This window comes from Salmo salar, chromosome 15, assembly GCF_965601325.2.
Source record: "Salmo salar chromosome 15, fSalSal1, whole genome shotgun sequence".
NCBI lineage: Eukaryota > Metazoa > Chordata > Actinopteri > Salmoniformes > Salmonidae > Salmo > Salmo salar.
The window spans coordinates 14,793,195-14,816,964 of NC_138305.1; the positions used below are offsets into that span (position 1 = coordinate 14,793,195).

The 23,770-nt window shown below is 44.3% G+C and overlaps 1 protein-coding gene across 4 annotated transcripts in view; it reads left to right on the forward strand.

The window, feature by feature from the left end:
- The window catches only part of smarca2 (SWI/SNF related BAF chromatin remodeling complex subunit ATPase 2), a 159,754-nt gene that overhangs the window by 87,563 nt on the left and 48,421 nt on the right, over positions 1-23,770 (forward strand). For 2 of the 4 annotated variants that reach the window (XM_045695465.2, XM_082961598.1), the window contains 11 exons: positions 1,012-1,078; positions 1,465-1,575; positions 3,124-3,366; positions 6,658-6,771; positions 6,942-7,049; positions 7,159-7,245; positions 15,882-15,928; positions 16,075-16,241; positions 20,200-20,363; positions 20,504-20,779; positions 21,490-21,516. In XM_045695465.2, coding sequence (XP_045551421.1) covers positions 1,012-1,078; positions 1,465-1,575; positions 3,124-3,366; positions 6,658-6,771; positions 6,942-7,049; positions 7,159-7,245; positions 15,882-15,928; positions 16,075-16,241; positions 20,200-20,363; positions 20,504-20,779; positions 21,490-21,516 — 1,411 coding nt within the window. The remainder of the gene's footprint in view (positions 1-1,011; positions 1,079-1,464; positions 1,576-3,123; positions 3,367-6,657; positions 6,772-6,941; positions 7,050-7,158; positions 7,246-15,881; positions 15,929-16,074; positions 16,242-20,199; positions 20,364-20,503; positions 20,780-21,489; positions 21,517-23,770) is intronic. The other 2 variants (XM_082961596.1, XM_082961597.1) reach the window with 2 other exon arrangements.

Below are 23,770 nucleotides of genomic sequence, written 5' to 3' on the forward strand. Positions count from 1 at the left end.
GGTAATTTGTAAATGTAGGTAGGGGTGAAGTGTCTGCATAGATAATAAACAGTAAGTAGCAGCAGTGTACAGAACAAATGGGGGGATCAATGTAATAGTCCGGTGGCCATTTGATTAATTGTTCAGCAGTCCTAGACTTGGCAATCCGGTACAGCTTGCCGTGCAGGAGCAGAGAAAACGGTCCATGACTGGGGTGGCTGGAGTCTCTGACAATTTTATGGGCTTTCCTCTAACACCACCTATTATATAGGTCCTGGATTGCGGGAAACTTGACCCCAGTGATGTACTGGGCTGTACGCACTACCCTCTGTCGCGCCTTACGGTCAAATGCCGAGCAGTTGCCATACCAGGCGGTGATGCAACCGGTCAGGATGCTCTCGATGGTGCAGCTGTAGAACTTTTTGAAGATCTGTCCTTCTCTCAGCACATATCAAAGCTGCAGGCTAAGGTTAAGTCTTAACTTGGTTTCCTCCATCGTAATCGCTCCTCTTTCACCCCAGCTGCCAACTAACCCTGTTTCAGATGACCATCCTACCCATGCTATATTACGGAGATGTAATTTATAGATCCGCAGGTAAGGGTGGTGTCGAGTGGATATATGTTCTTTACCATCGACCATCAGATTTGCCACCAACGCTCCTTATAGGACACAAACGCAGCACCGTTTGAATCCCCTCATGTAAAACATCAGAACTAGTGGAAAGTAGACGAGTCAGTCTGCAGCACCGTTTGTCATTTCTTTAACCGTGTCCCTGAGGTGATTTTCAAACTAACAGTTTCAGTAAACAATATAAAAGTGGATTACACACACTGCAGTACTATCTTTGGATGTGACTTTCTGTCACCTCTGTTTAGGCAATGTCCTGTTTCTTCAGTTCACTGTGGTGTTGTGTGAGGAGAATGTTGATTATGTAGATTAGTGTGATGTGTTTCTTCAATCTTTAAGTTTGTAACATCCCAGGCTTAGTTGTTCCTACATTTCAGAGTGTCTCTGATCTCTCTGTCCTCCAGGACTCTGTCCAACTGGGTCTATGAGCTGGATAAATGGTCTCCGTCCGTTGTGAAGATTTCCTACAAGGTGAGAGTCATAATTTTCCTTTTCATCAGTCCTTTCTTCTTCCCCTCCATGGGTAGCGTACTCTGGGCGCGTCCCAAGAATATCTCCTTTCACCTGAAGTGTGCACTCGTTCATTAGTTCCCAGAAATCTAAATGCACTGGATTGGTAGAGGCAATAGCAGTTAACCCACTGTTCCTAGGCCGTCATTGAAAATAAGAATTTGTTGTTAACTGACTTGCCTAGTTAAATAAAGGTAAAATAAAAAATGGCTAGTAGGAGTTTCCACCATGTTTCTTATACCAGTAATTTCCTTTCAAATCAGTGAACACTGCAGACTTTGGGAGGAAGGAAGGATATCTGGGACATAACCTATGTCTTCTGTCTGTCTGACTCTCCTGTGTTACAGGGGACCCCTGCTATGAGACGAGGCCTGGTGGCTCAGCTCCGCAGCGGGAAGTTCAATGTCCTCCTCACCACCTACGAGTACATCATTAAGGACAAACAGATCCTGGCCAAGGTATCCTTTCTCTCCCTCTTACCCCTATCCTACCCCTCTTTTCTTCACTTTCCGCTCTCCCTCCCCCTAAGGTAGGACAGAAATACTCTCCTCCTCCCTAACCCTCTACATGTGACTCTACAGCAGGGTCAGGTCCTCCTCCTCCCTAACCCTCTACATGTGACTCTACAGCAGGGTCAGGTCCTCCTCCTCCTCCCTAACCCTCTACATGTGACTCTACAGCAGGGTCAGGTCCTCCTCCTCCCTAACCCTCTACATGTGACTCTACAGCAGGGTCAGGTCCTCCTCCTCCTCCTCCACCCTAACCCTCTACATGTGACTCTACAGCAGGGTCAGGTCCTCCTCCTCCCTAACCCTCTACATGTGACTCTACAGCAGGGTCAGGTCCTCCTCCTCCTCCCTAACCCTCTACATGTGACTCTACAGCAGGGTCAGGTCCTCCTCCTCCTCCTCCCTAACCCTCTACATGTGACTCTACAGCAGGGTCAGGTCCTCCTCCTCCTCCTCCTCCTCCTCCCTAACCCTCTACATGTGACTCTACAGCAGGGTCAGGTCCTCCTCCTCCTCCCTAACCCTCTACATGTGACTCTACAGCAGGGTCAGGTCCTCCTCCTCCTCCCTAACCCTCTACATGTGACTCTACAGCAGGGTCAGGTCCTCCTCCTCCTCCTCCCTAACCCTCTACATGTGACTCTACAGCAGGGTCAGGTCCTCCTCCTCCTCCTCCCTAACCCTCTACATGTGACTCTACAGCAGGGTCAGGTCCTCCTCCTCCTCCTCCCTAACCCTCTACATGTGACTCTACAGCAGGGTCAGGACCTCCTCCTCCTCCTCCCTAACCCTCTACATGTGACTCTACAGCAGGGTCAGGTCCTCCTCCTCCTCCTCCCTAACCCTCTACATGTGACTCTACAGCAGGGTCAGGTCCTCCTCCTCCCTAACCCTCTACATGTGACTCTACAGCAGGGTCAGGTCCTCCTCCTCCTCCTCCTCCTCCCTAACCCTCTACATGTGACTCTACAGCTGGGTCAGGTCCTCCTCCTCCTCCTCCCTAACCCTCTACATGTGACTCTACAGCTGGGTCAGGTCCTCCTCCTCCTCCCTAACCCTCTACATGTGACTCTACAGCTGGGTCAGGTCCTCCTCCTCTTCCTCCTCCCTAACCCTCTACATGTGACTCTACAGCTGGGTCAGGTCCTCCTCCTCCCTAACCCTCTACATGTGACTCTACAGCAGGGTCAGGTCCTGCTCCTCCTCCTCCCTAACCCTCTACATGTGACTCTACAGCAGGGTCAGGTCCTCCTCCTCCTCCTCCTCCTCCTCCCTAACCCTCTACATGTGACTCTACAGCTTGGTCAGGTCCTCCTCCCTAACCCTCTACATGTGACTCTACAGCAGGGTCAGGTCCTCCTCCTCCTCCTCCTCCCTAACCCTCTACATGTGACTCTACAGCTGGGTCAGGTGCTTAGCCCAAAGCCACTGATGCAATAAAACCCACTTTCTTTTATCTTCTGTCCCCTATACCCACACTCCATCCCCACTCCCCAGATCCGTTGGAAGTACATGATAGTTGATGAGGGTCACCGTATGAAGAACCACCATTGTAAGCTGACCCAGGTGTTGAACACCCATTACGTGGCCCCACGGCGCCTCCTCCTGACGGGCACGCCACTGCAGAACAAGCTCCCGGAGCTCTGGGCCCTGCTCAACTTCCTGCTGCCTACCATCTTCAAGTCCTGCAACACTTTCGAACAGTGGTTCAACGCCCCCTTTGCCATGACCGGGGAGAGAGTGAGTGTCAAATGCATATCTACTTTACAAGGTCAAGTTAGGTGACAAACACGGTCCAAAACATACATAAAAATGCATCAATATCCTAGCCAGATAGGGTAAGGGTAAGGGTTATATCCTAGCCAGATAGGATAAGGGTTATATCCTAGCCAGATAGGGTAAGGGTTATATCCTAGCCAGATAGGGTTAGGGTTATATCCTAGCCAGATAGGGTAAGGGTAAGGGTTATATCCTAGCCAGATAGGATAAGGGTTATATCCTAGCCAGATAGGGTTAGGGTTATATCCTAGCCAGATAGGGTTAGGGTTATATCCTAGCCAGATAGGGTAAGGGTAAGGGTTATATCCTAGCCAGATAGGGATAGGGTAAGGGTTATATCCTAGCCAGATAGGGTAAGGGTTATATCCTAGCCAGATAGGGTTAGGGTTATATCCTAGCCAGATAGGGTTAGGGTTATATCCTAGCCAGATAGGGTTAGGGTATATCCTAGCCAGATAGGGTAAGGGTTATATCCTTGCCAGATAGGGTTAGGGTTATATCCTAGCCAGATAGGGTAAGGGTTATATCCTAGCCAGATAGGGTAAGGGTTATATCCTAGCCAGATAGGGGTAAGGGTTATATCCTAGCCAGATAGGGTTAGGGTTATATCCTAGCCAGATAGGGTAAGGGTTATATCCTAGCCAGATAGGGTTAGGGTTATATCCTAGCCAGATAGGGTAAGGGTTATATCCTGGCTAGATAGGGTACGGGTAAGGGTTATATCCTAGCCAGATAGGGTACGGGTAAGGGTTATATCCTAGCCAGATAGGGTTATGGTTATATCTTAGCCAGATAGGGTTATATCCTAGCCAGATAGGGTTAGGGTTATATCCTAGCCAGATAGGGCAAGGGTTATATCCTAGCCAGATAGGATTATATCCTAGCCAGATAGGGTTAGGGTTATATCCTAGCCAGATAGGGTTAGGGTTATATCCTAGCCAGATAGGGTAAGAGTTATATCCTAGCCAGATAGGGTAAGGGTAAGAGTTTTATCCTAGCCAGATAGGGGTAGGGTAAGGGTTATATCCTAGCCAGATAGGCCTAAGGGTTGTATCCTAGCCAGATAGGGTTAGGGTTATATCCTAGCCAGATAGGGTAAGGGTTATATCCTAGCCAGATAGGGTAAGGGTTATATCCTAGCCAGATAGGGTAAGGGTTATATCCTAGCCAGATAGGGATAGGGTAAGGGTTATAATCTAGCCAGATAGGGATAGGGTAAGGGTTATATCCTAGCCAGATAGGGTAAGGGTTATATCCTAGCCAGATAGGGTTAGGGTTATATCCTAGCCAGATAGGGTTAGGATTATATCCTAGCCAAACAGGGTTAGGGTTATATCCTAGCCAGATAGGGTTAGGGTTATATCCTAGCCAGATAGGGTAAGGGTTATATCCTAGCCAGATAGGCGTAAGGGTAAGGGTTATATCCAATCCAGATAGGTGTAAGGCTGCATGACCAGTTCTCTTTCTAAATCTCTATCAATTAAAGATTTGACTGAATGACAAAAAAGGTGCAGACTGCAATAATATGTGAACAGTGATCATCATGTGAAAACCTGTCACGGCTGTCGAAAGGAGCAGACCAAACTGCAACTTGGTTGTAGTTCCACATTTTATTAAATCCGTGAAACTTTGCAAAACATAAATAACTGAATTTACAAAACAACAAACCGTGACGCAGAGAGAAACAAACACTACCGTAATTTCCGGACTATAAGCCGCAACTTTTTTCCCACGCTTTGAACCTCGCGGCTTAAACAATGACGCGGCTAATATATGGATTTTTCCCACTTTCAAATTTTTTGTTACAAGCCGTGTTTCGTTAAAGCCTGTGTAAAGTTCATTTGTTTCAATTTACCGGTAGGCACCTGCGGCTTATAGACATGTGCGGCTTATTTATGTTCAAAATAATAAAAAAAATTAAATTCAGTGGGTGCGGCTTATATTCAGGTGCGCTCAATAGTCCGGAAATTACGGTACTCAAAATATAATCACCCACAAAACCCAGGAAGAAAAACCCCTACTTAAATATGATCTCCAATCAGAGGTAACGAGGACCAGCTGCGTCCAATTGGAGATCAACCCCAAAAAACCCAACCTAGAAATAGAAAAACTAGATCTTAAACATAGAAATAGAAAACATAGAAAAACACAAAACACCCCATGTCACGCCCTGACCTACTCTACCATAGAAAATCACATCTTACTATGGTCAGGACGTGACAAAAGCCATGTGAAAAGCTCTATATCGAAATTCATTGTTTCTCTATGCTCCTCTGTGAAATAATATTTATTATGCCCCACTGTGAAATAATATTTATTATGCGCCACTGTGAAATAATATTTATTATGCTCCTCTGTGAAATAATATTTATTATCCGCCACTGTGAAATGCAGGCCGTTTATCCCTTACCTTTTCAAGAAGGAACATCTGCCCAATAATTAAATAAATTAATGTGAAAGTGGTGAAAAGCTTTAGAGATGAGAGATGGTGACAACAAATCAGCACTTTGGGCCATATTCAGTCAGACGGGTCTGTTGTAACCATATTGACTTTGTCCATGACCATACAAAACAGCGTAAACCTCATCCTAGAGTAACTACACTAGTAACTACCCTAGAGTAACTACCCTAGTAACTACCCTAGAGTAACTACACTAGCAACTACCCTAGAGTAACTACACTAGTAACTACCCTAGAGCAACTACCCTAGAGTAACTACACTAGAGTAACTACACTAGTAACTACCCTAGATTAACTACACTAGAGTAACTACACTAGAGTAACTACACTAGTAACTACCCTAGAGCAACTACCCTAGAGTAACTACACTAGAGTAACTACACTAGTAACTACCCTAGATTAACTACCCTAGAGTAACTACACTAGAGTAACTACACTAGTAACTACCCTAGAGTAACTACACTAGTAACTACCCTAGAGCAACTACCCTAGAGCAACTACCCTAGAGCAACTACCCTAGAGTAACTACCCTAGTAACTACACTAGTAACTACCCTAGATTAACTACACTAGAGTAACTACACTAGTAACTACACTAGAGTAACTACACTAGTAACTACCCTAGAGCAACTACCCTAGAGTAACTACCCTAGTAACTACACTAGAGTAACTACACTAGTAACTACCCTAGATTAACTACACTAGAGTAACTACACTAGTAACTACACTAGTAACTACACTAGTAACTAGCTTGTTAGTAGATTGTTAATGGAGGACCCTGATTGATCCCCAGGTGGACTTGAATGAGGAAGAGACAATCCTGATTATCCGCCGTCTCCACAAGGTGCTCCGCCCCTTCCTGCTCAGACGACTCAAGAAGGAGGTGGAGTCCCAGCTTCCAGAGAAGGTGAGAGGGCTTATACTATAGAAACGTTACACTATGTAAACCACAGATACTTGGTACTGAGTTAAACTTTACAGTATCTAAACCACAGATACTTTCCAGAATGTAACCCACAGATCGGTGGTACTGGATGATACTTGATGTATACAAACCACAGATACTTGGTGTTGTAGGTGGAGTATGTCATCAAGTGTGACATGTCGGCCATCCAGAGGGTTCTGTACCGCCACATGCAGGGCAGAGGAATCCTCCTCACCGATGGATCAGAGAAAGACAAGAAGGTAGGAAGCAGAGGTCCTGTTAACTAATTTTGTGACGGTCAGTTCTCTTTATAACTATCGACCCTGATCAAGCAGCTCAGATATGTGACGTTGTTATTGTGGTCCTCAGGGTAAAGGAGGAGCGAAGACCCTGATGAACACCATCATGCAGCTGAAGAAGATCTGCAACCACCCCTACATGTTCCCACACATTGAGGTACGTTAGATGTTCCCACACATTGAGGCATGTTAGTTCTAGAACCACCCCTACATGTTCCCACACATTGAGGTACGTTAGATGTTCTCACACATTGAGGTACGTTAGATGTTCCCACACATTGAGGTACGTTAGATGTTCCCACACATTGAGGTACGTTAGATGTTCCCACACATTGAGGTACGTTAGATGTTCCCACACATTGAGGTACGTTAGATGTTCTCACACATTGAGGTACGTTAGATGTTCCCACACATTGAGGTATGCTAGTTCTAGAACCATCCCTACATGTTCCCACACATTGAGGAAAGTTAGTTCTAGAACCACCCCTACATGTCCCATCACATTGAGGCATGTTAGTTCTAGAACCACCCCTACATGTTCCCACACATTGAGGTATGTTAGTTCTAGAACCACCCCTATATGTCCCATCACATTGAGGTATGTTAGATCTAGAACCACCCCTACATGTTCCCACACATTGAGGTAAGTTAGATCTAGAACTACCCCTACATGTTCCCACACATTGAGGTAAGTTAGTTCTAGAACCACCACTACATGTCCCATCACATTGAGGTAAGTTAGTTCTAGAACCACCCCTATATCTCACATCACATTGAGGTATGTTAGTTCTAGAACCACCCCTACATGTCCCATCACATTGAGGTACGTTAGTTCTAGAACCACCCCTACATGTTCAAACATATTAAGGTATGTTAGTTCTAGAACCACCACTACATGTCCCATCACATTGAGGTATGTTAGTTCTAGAACCACCCCTACATGTCCCATCACATTGAGGTATGTTAGTTCTAGAACCACCCCTACATGTCCCATCACATTGAGGTATGTTAGTTCTAGAACCACCCCTACATGTTCAAACATATTAAGGTATGTTAGTTCTAGAACCACCAATACATGTCACATCACATTGAGGTAAGTTAGTTCTAGAACCACCTCTACATGTTCCAACACATTGATGTATGTTAGATCTAGAACCACACCTACATTTTGAATAATCTCAAGTATTAAATGTATTTTGATTTGTTTAACACTTTTTTGCTTACTACATGATTCCATGTTTTGTTTCGTAGTTTTGATGTCTTCATGATTCTACAATGTAGAACATAGTAAAAATAAAGAAAAACCCTTGAATGAGTAGGTGTTCTAAAACTTTTGACCGGTAGTGTACATGTTCTAGCACATTAAGGTACATGACATTTTCCAACACATTGAGGTACATTAGATCCAGAACCACCCCTACATCTTCCAGCACATTGTGGTACCTGGTGTTAAGTTCATATTTTAAGTATCCCTATATTTCTGTTATTACGGGGCTATCACTCAGCCAAGAGTGCGCCTGCGCAGGAAGTCTGTTCGTTGATGGACCTAGCCGAGAGTGTAATGGCTACCTTGTAGTGTGTTCATACGGTATAGTAAACTTTGTTAAACTGGAACCTTGTCGTTGTGTCATTTCGAGTTAACATTGGTAGCAGAGGATGGCTAATAACTACAATGTGCCACCTCGCTTCGACGAGAAGAGGTCGTACGAAAGTTGGGAAAATGAACTTGGAATCTGGACATGGGTTACTAATCTGGACGCGAAAAAGCAAGAACTTGCGGTGGTATTATCGCTCGAGAGAAGAGCGAGAGATACAGCACTGGAAATATCCCTGGAGGATTTGAACAATGATGATGGTATGGGAACTTTGATCAGAGCACTGGATTCTGTATTTCTTAAAGAAGAGAAAGACTGTGCCTACGAGGCATATTCAAACCTTTTTTACGAGAGATATTTTGGTTGCAATGACGGACTACATCATTGATTTCGAACAGAGGTACAATAGGATGCGCAAGTACGACATGGTTCTCCCGGATGCAGTGTTAGCTTTCAAGTTGCTAGATACTGCCTGTCTAGATGGTAGGGAGAAACAGTTGGCTTTGACTGCTTGTACTGTGCTGACTTTTGCATCAATGAAGTCGGCACTAAAAATAATATTTGGTGAAAAGACGTCTGTCGCGCCGTTAACAGATGGAATGCAAGCGAGTGACGGAGCATATTACACTGAGCAGCAGAGAAAAGGCGCCAAAAAGTCACGTTCTCAAGACAACCAGAAGAGGGCGCCATTTCCAGGCACAAATCCACTGGACAAATATGGAAGGAGATCAAAATGTGCTATTTGTCAAAGCACTTACCATTGGGTTAAAGACTGTCCTCATAAAAATGAACAAGTTAAACTAACAGAGGAAAATGTAAACACAGAGAGAGCAGTGTAACATTACACTGTTTTCAAATGAATCTGCTTCTGATACTGAGATTTTTATAGTTGAATCCTTAGGATCTGCTGTGATTGATACAGCATGTACACGGACAGTGTGTGGTGCAAAATGGCTTGATAGCTATGTCAGTGAACTAAATATGAAAGAAGTACAAAATATGATTGACACACCAAGCAACAGAGCTTTCACATTTGGAGATGGGAGAATTGTCCATTCTACCAAGCGAGTTAAGATACCAGCAAAAATTGGTCAGACTAAGTGTCACATTGAAACAGAGGTGGTCCCTACAGATATCACCTTACTATTAAGCAAAGCTTCCCTCAAGAAGGCAGGGGCTGTACTAGACATAAAAAATGACAAGGCAGTGATGTTTAAACAACCAGTGACTCTTGAACTTACTACCTCAGGCCACTATTGTGTAAACATTTTAGACAAAGACATCACGCAGAGTCCATGCAAAAATGAGATTCTGACGGACACAGAGCACATGGAGATTCTGACAGTCACAGAGAACATGAACACAAAAGAAAAACACAAAGTATTGTTAAAGCTTCACAAACAGTTTGGACATGCTACAGTTGACAGACTTCAGAAGTTACTCAGCAGTTCAGGGAATAATGATGATGAGAGTATTTCCATTCTACAGCAGATAGTTAACAGTTGTGAGACATGTCAAAAATACAGTAAACCTAAGCCCAAACGAGCTGTTGGTTTGCCACTAGCTTCCAAATACAATGAAACAGTGGCTGTAGATCTACATGAGTTAGGACCAAGTGTGTGGTACCTTCACATAATCGACCACTTCACACGCTTCAGCGCTGGAAGCATTGTGAATACAAAGAAACCCAGTGACATCGTCAAGCACTTCATTCATTCCTGGGTAAGTGTGCATGTCCCGCCCCAGAAATTGTACAGTGACAATGGAGGAGAATTCAATAATAATGAAATAAGAGAAATGGCAGAGAACTTCAACATGGAAGTAAAGACAACTGCTGCATACAGTCCATGGAGCAATGGACTTCTGGAGAGATATAATCAAACACTCACAGAGATCATGCTGAAAGTGAAGCAAGACAATGGATGTGACTGGAACACAGCCCTAGATTGGGCTTTGATGGCAAAAAACACAATGCACAATGTTCATGGTTACAGCCCATACCAACTAGTGTTCGGGCAGAACCCTAATCTTCCCTCTGTACTGGTTGACAAGCCACCAGCACTAGAAGGGGCCAGTGTGAGTGCATGGGTGGGACAGCACCTTTCAGCACTACATGCAGCGAGAAAAGCGTTCACTGAAGCAGAGTGCTCAGAAAGAATTCGCAGGGCTCTGCGTAAACAGCTACGACTCACCGATGAGAAATACGAAACTGGAAACAAAGTGTACTACAAACGAGTTGACTGTCAAGAGTGGAAGGGACCGGGAGTAGTCATTGGCCAAGATGGTGTGGTGATATTTGTGAGGCACGGAGGCACCATTGTCAGGGTGCATCACTCCAGATTGCGGAAAGTAAATGATCAACAAGATACAGGGGCTGTCGCTGAGAATCATCCTAATGAAAAGGAGACAGTAACAGACACAAACCTACCAGATGTTGCATCCAATGATATGGACACTGAAACTGACACAGGAAATGGAGCAGAGACCTTCAACCATGCCACAGATAATACTGCTGAGCGTTCAAATGAGGAAAACATTCAACAACAGCCACGTGTTAAGACAACATGGTTGTTCCAATCTGAAAACTGGACAAACTGTTAAATACATGGACAGAGAAAGTGGTATTCCACATACAGCAACCGTCATTGGACGAGCAGGAAAAGCCAAAGGAAAACACCAGAACTGGTATAACTTGCAGTTCTCTGAACCAGCTACAATTTCTGGTACAACAGGGTCAGCTGACCTGTCACTTGTAGATAATCTCAGAATTGAACCAATGGAAAATCGAGAAAAACAGAATGACATTCAAAATGGTGATGTACTTGAAACAAAGGACGTGCGTGTCATTTGACTCAGCTAAGCTAGATGAGCTCAGTAATTGGAGGAAAAATAGAGTGTTTGAGGAAGTCAAAGACATTGGCCAAAAATGTGTCTCAAGAAGGTGGGTGTGTACCCTTAAAGAATCCTTAACTGGAATAGTGCCTAAAGCATGTCTAGTGGCTAGAGGTTTAGAGGAGCTGGCTGCTAAACAACTCCCAAACGACTCACCTATTGGCTAGAGGTTTAGAGGACCTGGCTGCTAAACAACTCCCAAAAGACTCACCTATTGGCTAGAGGTTTAGAGGAGCTGGCTGCTAAACAACTGCCAAACGACTCACCTAGTGGCTAGAGGTTTAGAGGAGCTGGCTGCTAAACAACTCCCAAACGACTCACCTAGTGGCTAGAGGTTTAGAGGAGCTGGCTGCTAAACAAGTCCCAAACGACTCACCGACATGCGCCTCAGAGTCACTCAGATTGCTGATGTCAGTGATCTGCCAGAAAAAAATGGAAACTTAATTCCATAGACATCAAATCTGCATTTTTGCAGGGAACAGAGCTGTCAAGGGACATTCACTTCCGACCTCCGCCTGAAGCTAAATGTGAAGGAACACTGTGGAAACTAAAAAAGTGTGTGTATGGACTGGCAGATGCATCACTCTACTGGTACAACAAAGTCAAGGCAACAATGCTGAATACAGTTGGAAAAATGTCACAAGTGGATCCTGCCGTCTTCTATTGGCTTGATCAAGACTGCAGTGTGACTGGAGTACTTGCCTGTCATGTTGATGACTTTATCTGGGGTGGCTCACAGACCTTTGCTACAACTGATTCCACACCTCAAAGCTGTTTTCCAGGTCGGCCGTGACGAGCATGATCATTTTTGTTATGTTGGCATAGAGTTTATTACAGTTGATGGGACAATACTGATGCAACAGGAGAGCTATATCAAGAATCTTCAACCCATCCACATGGGTTCTTCAAGAGCCGTACAAAGCAATTCCCCTCTATGTGGAATTGAAGCTGATCAATTGAGATCAAAGATAGGATACATTTTATGGGTTGCTAGACAGAGTAGACCTGATATAATGTTTGATGGTTGCAACTTGGCATCTAACACAAAACACACCACTGTACAAACCATTCATGAGGCAAACAAAGTTGTTCGTAAACTGAAGTCACAACAAGTCGTGTTAATTGACTGCCATCTGTTGGCAGTCAAAAAGGATCAGAAGGGTTGTCCGAAGCACACTTGCTGGAGAAACACTTGCTCTTGCGGATGGAATTGACAATGCTATCTTTCTTGCAACTCTGTTCTCAGAGCTTTCCACTGGTGAGACAAAACGGCACATTCTACCTGTAGTTTGTGTCACTGACAACTACTCATTAGTTGATGCTTTGAAGTCAACCAAGTCTGTCACAGAGAAAAGACTTCGTCTTGAGATTAGCAGCATCAAGGAACTTATTCAAGCACAGAGAATCCAGCGGATTCTGTGGTCGACCACAAAGGAACAGCTTGCTGACTGTCTGACTAAAAAAGGAGCATCCGGTCTTGTGCTCCTACAGGCTCTCAGTAATGGAAAGTGGCAGCTTGAGTAATACATATAAAAACTGTCACACAACCCATTTGTAATGGGGAACTTGAATAATACTAATTTAATTATGTTGTTGATGTTTAATTTGTCTTTAAAGAAAAGGGGGAGATTGTTAAGTTCATGTTTTAAGAATCCCTATATTTCTGTTATTACGGGGCTATCACTCAGTCAAGAGTGCGCCTGCGCAGGAAGTCTTTTCGTTGATGGACCTAGCCGAGAGAGTAATGGCTACCTTGTAGTGTGTTCATACGGTATAGTAAACTTTGTTAAACTGGAACCTTGTCGTTGTGTCATTTCGAGTTAACACCTGGCATGTTCCAGCACATTGAGGTACCTAACATGTTCCAGCACATTGAGGTACCTAACATGTTCCAGCACATTGAGGTACATTAGATCTAGAACCACTCCTACATGTTCCAACACGTTGAGGTACATTCCACTCAGAACTACCTCTACATGTTCTAACACATTGAGGTAAGTTACCGTAAATTCCGGACTATAAGCCGCAACTTTTTTCCCAGGCTTTGAACCTCGCGGCTAAAACAATGACGCGGCTAATATATGGATTTTTCCCGCTTTCAATTTCTTTTCCCCAAAAAAACACATTCTGTGACGTGCTCAGTTTTTTGGCGGCATGAAGCTTTCATTAGACCAATGAAATTGCCGAACGGGTTAAGGTCAAACAACTTTTTTGTTTACTGTTTAGATTAAATCGAGCGCTCTCAAACTTCCCATCATTCTGATTACGGTAGTCATTTTGTCACCCTCATCATGGCAAAGACACGGAGAAATGCATATGATGCAGCTTTCAAGTTGAAGGCGATTGATCTGGCTGTTGCAAAAGGAAACAGAGCTGCTGCACGGGAGCTTGGTCTTAATGAGTCGATGATAAGACGTTGGAAACAGGAGCGTGAGGATTTGACTCAGTGCAAAAAGACAACTGAAGCTTATTGCTAATTTTTTATTTTTTGTTACAAGCCGTGTTTCATTAAAGCCTATTTGTTTTTGTTACAAGCCGTGTTTCGTTAAAGCCAGTTTATTTTTGTTACAAGCTGTGTTTCGTTAAAGCCTGTGTAAAGTTCATTTGTTTCAATGTACCGGTAGGCACCTGCGGCTTATAGACATGTGCGGCTTATTTATGTTCAAAATAATACTTTTTTTAAAATTCAGTGGGTGCGGCTTATATTCAGGTGCGCTCAATAGTCCGGAAATTACGGTAGTTCTAGAACCACCCCTACATGTTCCAACACATCGAGGTATGTTACATGTTCCAACATATTGAGGTACATTCGATCTAGACACCACTACATTGACCAATATAGAGGTACATTATATCTAGAACCACTCCTACATGTTCCAGCACATTGAGGTATGTTAAATCTAGAACCACTCCTATGTGTTCCAGCACATTGAGGTATGTTAGATCTAGAACCACTCCTATGTGTTCCAGCACATTGAGGTATGTTAATCTAGAACCACTCCTATGTGTTCCAGCACATTGAGGTATGTTAATCTAGAACCACTCCTATGTGTTCCAGCACATTGAGGTATGTTAGATCTAGAACCACTCCTACATGTTCCAATACATTGAGTTATGTTAATCTAGAGCCACTCCTACGTGTTCCAGCACATTGAGGTATGTTAGATCTAGAACCACTCCTACATGTTCCAATGTAGAGATATGTTACAATGTTCCAACACATTGAGGAACGCTAGCTTACATGCCGTAACACCCCTGATTGAAGTTGCCAACGAATCAGTCTTCTGCTGTGTCTAGACTTGACAGTTACTGCAGTTTTTATATTCTGATTATGGAGTTCTGGCCATGGAATTCTGAACGTATCATGTGTCTACAGCTATTTAAATGTGTCCACCATGTCCACATTGAATCCGGATTCTCTTTTCCTGCGCTATATTAAATTGTCAGTATGCATTCTGCAAACTGGAATAGGCAAAATATGATAACACAACAACAACTTGATGCCAGTAGCCAACTACTGTAGCTAACCAGCAAGCTAGCATACAAAGATAAAGGGATTGCAAACAAGTTACCAGAACCCTAGCCAAACCCCCCCCCCCCCCCCCCCCCCCCCAAATTTTTTTTCTAAATATTAGCTAGCTGGCTAGGATTTATGAGGCCATCAAACATATTCCTCACACGCTAGGAACGTATTTCTTCTCAACGTTATAATGAAAAGGTGCCTCTGTCTCAAAGTACACGTTTTCTGAATGCTGGTGGGCAGAGTGCTGATGACTTTGCCCACTGTATGTGCTTTCTGTAGCCTGATTACATCCAGACTGAGGAGAAATCCACACACAGTGAGAAGTAGCAGAAGTTTCATGTAAGTGTCAAGCTTAGACACGGCCTTCAACACAGACATATACGTTGAATCAGCAGTGTTGCTGCTTTTTCTGGAGCATAAACCTGACCCCACAGTCTGGCAGGGTAAGACTTGTCTGGAGGGTAGAGGTCTGTCTGGCAGGGTAAGACTAGCCACCCCAGGCCTGTCTGAGATGTGACACCCAGCCACAGGCCACCATCATCCTCTTGTTTTATTGTCTCTGCAGTGAAACCTTTAATGAGTAATTTACTAGAAGAGTTCGGCAACATTTTAATTGGTCCCAGACTGCATGCACATGTTTCATTTGTGTCTGTTTTAATTCACACAATTCAATCTACAATATTTACTTAGTGAAGTTAGGATTTGTTATCTGATAACTATGTAGATGTGCCAACTAGATATTTAATTCAATTCTGATTTTCCACTATCTGTCTTGTCTCACAGGAGTCCTTTGCTGAGCACTTAGGCTTCCCGAACGGCGTTATAAGCGGGTAAGATATTAAGATACTCAACATTGCCCATTCAGTTATTAAACAAAACGTGAATTTCCTTCAAAAGGCGAATGCTAAACACCCCAGACAAAACTTTTCTCTTTCTGGGACCATATGGTTATTTATTCTCCTCCCCCCCACCCCAGACACGAGCTGTACCGTGCATCGGGGAAGTTTGAGCTGCTGGACCGGATCCTCCCCAAGCTGCATGTCACCAACCACAGAGTTCTGCTGTTCTGTCAGATGACATCACTCATGACCATCATGGAGGACTACTTTGCTTACCGCAATTTTCTCTACTTGCGCCTCGACGGTATGTATCTCTGACCCTAAACACTAACCATACCTCAATTTCCTCTACTTTAAGTCAAATCAAAGTATTTGTCACGTGCGCTGAATACAACAGGTGTAGACCTTACAGTGAAATGCTTACTTACAGGCTCTAACCAATAGTGCAAGTAGCGAGGCTACATACAGACACCGGTTAGTCAGGCTGATTGAGGTAGTATATACATGTAGATATGGTTAAAGTGACTATGCATATATGATGAGCAGAGAGTAGCAGTAGCGTAAAAGAGGGGTTGGCAGGAGGTGGGTGGCGGGACACAATGCAGATAGCCCGTTTAGCCAATGTGCGGGAGCACTGGTTGGTCGGCCCAATTGAGGTAGTATGTACATGAATGTATAGTTAGTGACTATGCATATATGATAAACAGAGAGTAGCAGCAGCGTAAAAAAGGGGTTGGGGGAACACAATGCAAATAGTCCAGGTAGCCATTTGATTACCTGTTCAGGAGTCTTATGGCTTGGGGGTAAAAACTGTTGAGAAGCCTTTTTGTCCTAGACTTGGCACTCCGGTACCGCTTGCCATGCGGTAGTAGAGAGAACAGTCTATGACTGAGGTAGCTGGGGTCTTTGCCAATTTTTATGGCCTTCCTCTGACACCGTCTAGTGTAGAGGTCCTGAATGGCAGGCAGCTTAGCCCCAGTGATGTACTGGGCCGTATGCACTACCCTCTAGTGCCTTGCGGTCGGAGGCCGAGCAATTGCCGTACCAGGCAGTGATGCAACCAGTCAGGATGCTCCCGATGTTGCAGCTGTAGAACCTTTTGAGGATCTGAGGACCCATGCCAAATCTTTATAGTCTCCTGAGGGGGGAATAGGCTTAGTCGTGCCCTCTTCACGACTGTCTTGGTGTGTTTGGACCATTCTATTTTGTTGTTGATGTGGACACCAATGATCTTGAAGCTCTTAACCTGCTCCACTACAGCCCCGTCGATGAGAATGGGGGCATGCTCGGTCCTCTTTTTCCTGTAGTCCACAATCATCTCCTTCGTCTGGGTTACGTTGAGGAATAGGTTGTTATTCTGGCACCACCCGGCCAGGTCTCTGACCTCCCTATAGGCTGTCTCGTCGTTGTCGGTGATCAGGCCTACCACTGTTGTGTCGTCTGCAAACTTAATGATGGTGTTGGAGTCGTGCCTGGCCATGCAGTCGTGGGTGAACAGGGAGTACAGGAGGGGACTGAGCACGCACCCCTGGGGAGCTGCAGTGTGGAGGATCAGCGTGGCAGATGTGTTGCTACTCCGTCTGGAAGTTCAGGATCCAGTTGCAGAGGGAGGTGTTTAGTCCCAGGATCCTTAGCTTAGTGATGAGCTTTGAGGGTACTATGGTGTTGAACGCTGAGCTCTAGTCAATGAATAGCATTCTCACATAAGTGTTCCTTTTGTCCAGGCGGGAAAGGGTAGTGTGGAGTGCAATAGAGATTGCATCATCTGTGGATCCGTTTGGGCGGTATGCAAATTGGAGTGGGTCTAGGGTTTCTGGGATAATGGTGTTGATGTGAGCCATTACCAACCCTTCAAAGCACTTCATGGCTATGGACGTGAGTGCTACGGGTCTGTAGTCATTTAGGCAGGTTGCCTTTGTGTTCTTGGGCACAGGGACGATGGTGGTCTGCTTGAAACATGTTGGTATTACAGACTCAATCAGGGACAAAAATGTCAGTGAAGACACCTGCCAGTTGGTCAACACATGCCCGGCGCACATGTCCTGGTAATCCGTCTGGCCCCGCAGCCTTGTGTATGTTGACCTGTTTAAAGGTTTTACTCACGTCGGCTACGGAGAGCGTGATCACACACAGTCGTCCGCAACAGCTGATGCTCTCATCCATGCCTCAGTGTTGCTTGCCTTGAAGCGAGCATGGAAGTGATTTAGCTCGTCTGGTAGGCTCGTGTCACTGGGCATCTCGCAGCTGTGCTTCCCTTTGTAGTTTGTAATAGTGATTCCCTGTGGCTCAGTTGGTAGAGCATGGTGTTTGTAACGCCAGCATGTTGTGTGCAACACCAGGGTTGTGGGTTCGATTCCCACGGGGGGCCAGTACAAAAAAAAAAATGCATGAAATGAAATTAATGCATTCACTACTGTAAGTCGCTCTGGATAAGAGCGTCTGCTAAATGACTAAAATGTAAAATGTAAATGTAATAGTTTGCAAGCCCTGCCACATAAGACGAGCGCCGGTGTAGTATGACTCAATCTTAGTCCTGTATTGACGCTTTGCCTGTTTGATGGTTCGTCGCAGGGCATAGCAGGATTTCTTGTAAGCTTCCGGGTTAGAGTCCCGCACCTTGAAAGTGGCAACTCTACCCTTTAGCTCAGTGCGAATGTTGCCTGTAATCCATGGCTTCTGGTTGGGGTATGTACGTACAGTCATTGTGGGGACGACGGCCTTGATGCACTTATTGATAAAGCCAGTGACTGATGTGGTATACTCCTCAATGCCATCGGAAGAATCCAGGAACATGTTAGTCTGTGATAACAAAACAATCCTGTAGTTTAGCATCTGCTTCATCTGACCACCGAGTCACTGGTGCTTCCTGCTATAATTTTTGCTTGTAAGCAGGAATCAGGAGGATAGAGTTGTGGTCGGATTTACCAAACGGAGGGCGAGGGAGAGCTTTGTACGCATCTCTGTGTGTGGAGTACAGGTGATCTAGAATGTTTTTCCCTTTGGTTGCACATTTAACATGTTGATAGAAATTTGGTAGAATTGATTTAAGTTTCCCTGCATTAAAGTCTCCGGCCACTAGGAGCGCTGCCTGTGGGTGAGTGGTTTCCTGTTTGCTTATTTCCTTATACAGCTGGCTGAGTGCGGTCTTAGTGCCAGCATCTGTCTGTGGTGGTAAATAAACAGCCACAAAAAGTATAGCTGAAAAGTCTCTAGGCAAGTAGTGTGGCCTGCAATTTATCACAATATACACTTCAGGCGAGCAAAATCTAGAGACATCCTTAGATTTCGTGCACCAGCTGTTGTTTACAAATATGCACAGACCGCCCCCCCCCCATCTTACCGGAGTGTGCTGTTCTATGTTGCCGGTGCAGCGTATATCCCACTAGCTGAATATCCATGTCGTCATTCAGCCACGATTTCGTGAAACATAGGATATTACAGTTTGTGATGTCCCATTGGTAGGATATTCGTGATCGTACCTCGTATAATTTATTGTCCAATGATTGCACGTTGGCGAGTAGTATTGATGGTAACAGCAGCTTTCTCAGTCTCCTTCTCCGGGTCCTGACCAGGCATCTGGCTCTTTGTCCTCTGTACCTGCGTCGCTTCCTCTTGCAAATAACGGGGATGTCGGCCCTGTCGGGAGTTAGGAGAATGTCCTGTGCGTCCTCCTTGTTGTAGAAAGAATCTTTGTCTAATCCGAGGTGAGTGATCGCTGTCCTGATATCCAGAAGCTCTTTTTAGCCGTAAGATACGGTAGCAGAAACATTATGTACAAAATAAGTTACAAATAACGCGAAAAATAAACACATAACAGCACAATTGGTTGGGCGCCCGTAAAACTGCTGCCATTTTAGATTGGCTTGCACCTCGACTTTATGCATCTCTGACCCTTAACTTTAACCATACCTCAATGTCCTCTACTTGCACCTCGACTGTATGCATCTCTGACCCTTAACTTTAACCATACCTCAATGTCCTCTACTTGCACCTCGACTGTATGCATCTCTGACCCTTAACTTTAACCATACCTCAATGTCCTCTACTTGCACCTCGACTGTATGCATCTCTGACCCTAAACTTTAACCATACCTCAACTTCCACTACCTGTGCCTATACGGTATGAAATTGTCTTAACTTTAACCTAATCCAAATGCAGCCTCCTTTACCTGCGCCTCAACAATGTTTTCACCTGTTTTCATCAGTTTATAACAGGTGTATTGAAGTGCAGTGCTTGTGGTATGTGTTGCTCTGTGTTGTAGGCACCACCAAGTCTGAGGACCGTGCAACGCTGCTGAAGAAGTTCAATGAGAAAGGTTCCCAGTACTTTGTGTTCCTACTGAGTACCAGAGCCGGGGGACTGGGCCTCAACCTGCAGGCTGCGGACACTGTGGTCATCTTTGACTCTGACTGGAACCCTCACCAGGTACACACACACACACACACACACACACACACACACACACACACACACACACACACACACACACACACACACACACACACACAAACATTCTAGTTACCCCTGGCTAATCCTGTAGTTTCTCTGTTCTGATTGGCTCCCAGGACCTCCAGGCCCAGGACAGGGCTCATCGTATTGGTCAGAAGAACGAGGTACGTGTTCTGCGTTTGTGTACAGTCAACAGTGTGGAGGAGAAGATCCTAGCGGCTGCTAAGTACAAACTGAACGTGGACCAGAAGGTGATTCAAGCCGGGATGTTTGACCAGAAGTCCTCCAGCCATGAGAGGAGAGCCTTTCTACAGGCCATACTGGAAACAGAGGAGCAGAATGAGGTTGGTCACGGTGGCGTGGGAATAAAGATTAAATGCAGTTCCTTGCAGGTATGTTGGAGATGTTCACACATTCACCTAGATCCATCTAACACAACTGATCTAGAGGGTTGATCCATCTAACACAACTGATCTAGAGGGTTGATCCATGTAACACAACTGATCTAGAGGGTAGATCCATGTAACACAGAACTGATCTAGTGAGGAACATAAAATTAAAGTGCTCAGATACAAAAACTATTCAAACATGCTAAAACTCACTTAGCCTCGTTCAACCATGCTAAAACTCACTTAGCCTCGTTCAACCATGCTAAAACTCACTTAGCCTCGTTCAACCATGCTAAAACTCACTTAGCCTCGTTCAACCATGCTAAAACTCACTTAGCCTCGTTCAACCATGCTAAAACTCACTTAGCCTCGTTCAACCATGCTAAAACTCACGTAGCCTCGTTCAACCATGCTAAAACTCACTTAGCCTCGTTCAACCATGCTAAAACTCACGTAGCCTCGTTCAACCATGCTAAAACTCACTGACAGAATATGGAAAACGTAGATGACATGAAACCAGTTAGTTTAGGTGAGATCAGTACTGAGTCAATTCCAAAGCACCCAGAATGCATACCATACCATGTTATACTATATGCATCTACAATGTGCAGCTTATGCTTGATCCATTATCCTCAACATGGTAGAAGCCTTAACAAAACCACCTTATAATGTGAATGTTTCCTGTGTTCTTGTGTTTTTCCTTCTAAATGAAGGAGGAAGAGAAAAGTCAGGTGGCTATGGTAATTAACAACTATTATCATCATATTGTGGCTATGCTAATTAACAACTATTATTATTATATTGTGGCTATGGTAATTAACAACTATTATTATCATATTGTGGCTATGGTAATTAACAACTGTTATTATCATTATATTGTGGCTATAGTAATTAACAACTGTTATTATCATAATATTGTCATCTACGTTTTCCGGCGTAACATCAGCCTGGCTGGCTGGCTGGCTGGCTGGCTGGCTGGCTGGCTGGCTGGCTGGCTGGCTGGACAGGAACAGGTCGGCCCCAGAGGCTAATCTAGGATCAGTTTTATATATTTTATTAAGGTTCAGGTATAAAAAGGTTTGGACTGGGGAGGGTAAGCTGGTCTTACCCTCCCCCTTACAAGTGGCTGGCTGACTACTGCATGGCTTTGTGAAGCCCAGTAGGGAGTGCATGGAGGACGGATCGGTGTTCAATACGATACAATACAATACAGGTACAGCATACAATACAATACAGGTAAACCATACAATAAAATACAGGTACAGCATACAATACAGGTACACCATACAATACAATACAGGTACACCATACAATACAATACAATACAGGTACACCAAACAATACAATACAGGTACACCATACAATACAATACAGGTACACCAAACAATACAATACAGGTACACCATACAATACAATACAGGTACACCATACAATACAATACAGGTACACCATACGATACAGGTACAGCATACAATACAGGTACACCATACAATACAGGTCAAACATACAATACAGGTCCAGCATACACTACAAGTACAACATACAATACAGGTCTAGTATACAATACAATACAGGTCCAACATACAATACAGGTCCAACATACAATACAGGTCTAGTATACAATACAGTACAGGTCCAGCATACACTACAGATGCAGAATAAAGCATACATAGATACAGCATACAATATAGGTCCAGCGTACAATACAATACAGATTCAGCATACAATACAGGTCCAGCATACACTACAGATGCAGAATACAATACATGTCCAGCATACAATACAGGTACAACATACAATACAGGCCCAGCATACACTAGAGGTAAGGCATACAATACAATATAAAACAATACAGGTGCATTTTACCATACAATATATAACAATACAGGTACAGCATACACTACAGATACAGCATACAATACAGATACAGCATACAATACAGTTACAGCACACAATACAGGTCCAGCATACAATACAATACAGGTCCATCATACAATACAATACAGGTTCAGAATACAATACAGGTACAACATACAATATACAGTGAGGGGAAAAAGTATTTGATCCCCTGCTGTAAAGAAATTATCAGTCTATAATTTTAATGGTAGGTTTATTTTAACAGTGAGAGACAGAAAAACAACTAAAAAAATCCAGAAAAACGCATGTCAAAAATGTTATAAATTGATTTGCATTTTAATGAGGGAAATAAGTATTTGGCCCCTCCGCAAAACATGACTTAGTACTTGGTGGCAAAACCCTTGTTGGCAATCACAGAGGTCAGACGTTTCTTGTAGTTGGCCACCAGGTTTGCACACATCTCAGGAGGGATTTTGTCCCACTCCTCTTTGCAGATCTTCTCCAACTCATTAAGGTTTCGAGGCTGACGTTTGGCAACTCGAACCTTGAGCTCCCTCCACAGATTTTCTATGGGATTAAGGTCTGGAGACTGGCTAGGCCACTCCAGGACCTTAATGTGCTTCTTCTTGAGCCACTCCTTTGTTGCCTTGGTCGTGTGTTTTGGGTCATTGTCATGCTGGAATACCCATCCACGACCCATTTTCAATGCCCTGGCTGAGGGAAGGAGGTTCTCACCCAAGATTTGACGCTACATGGCCCCATCCATCGTCCCTTTGATGCGGTGAAGTTGTCCTGTCCCCTTAGCAGAAAAACACCCCAAAGCATAATGTTTCCACCTCCATGTTTGACGATGGGGATTTTGTTTTTGGGGTCATAGGCAGCATTCCTCCTCCTCCAAACACAGCGAGTTGAGTTGATGCCAAAGAGCTCCATTTTGGTCTCATCTGACCACAACACTTTCACCCAGTTGTCCTCTGAATCATTCAGATGTTTATTGGCAAACTTCAGACGGGCATGTATATGTGCTTTCTTGAGCAGGGGGACCTTGCGGGCGCTGCAGGATTTCAGTCCTTCACGGTGTAGTGTGTTACCAATTGTTTTCTTGGTGACTATGGTCCCAGCTGCCTTGAGATCATT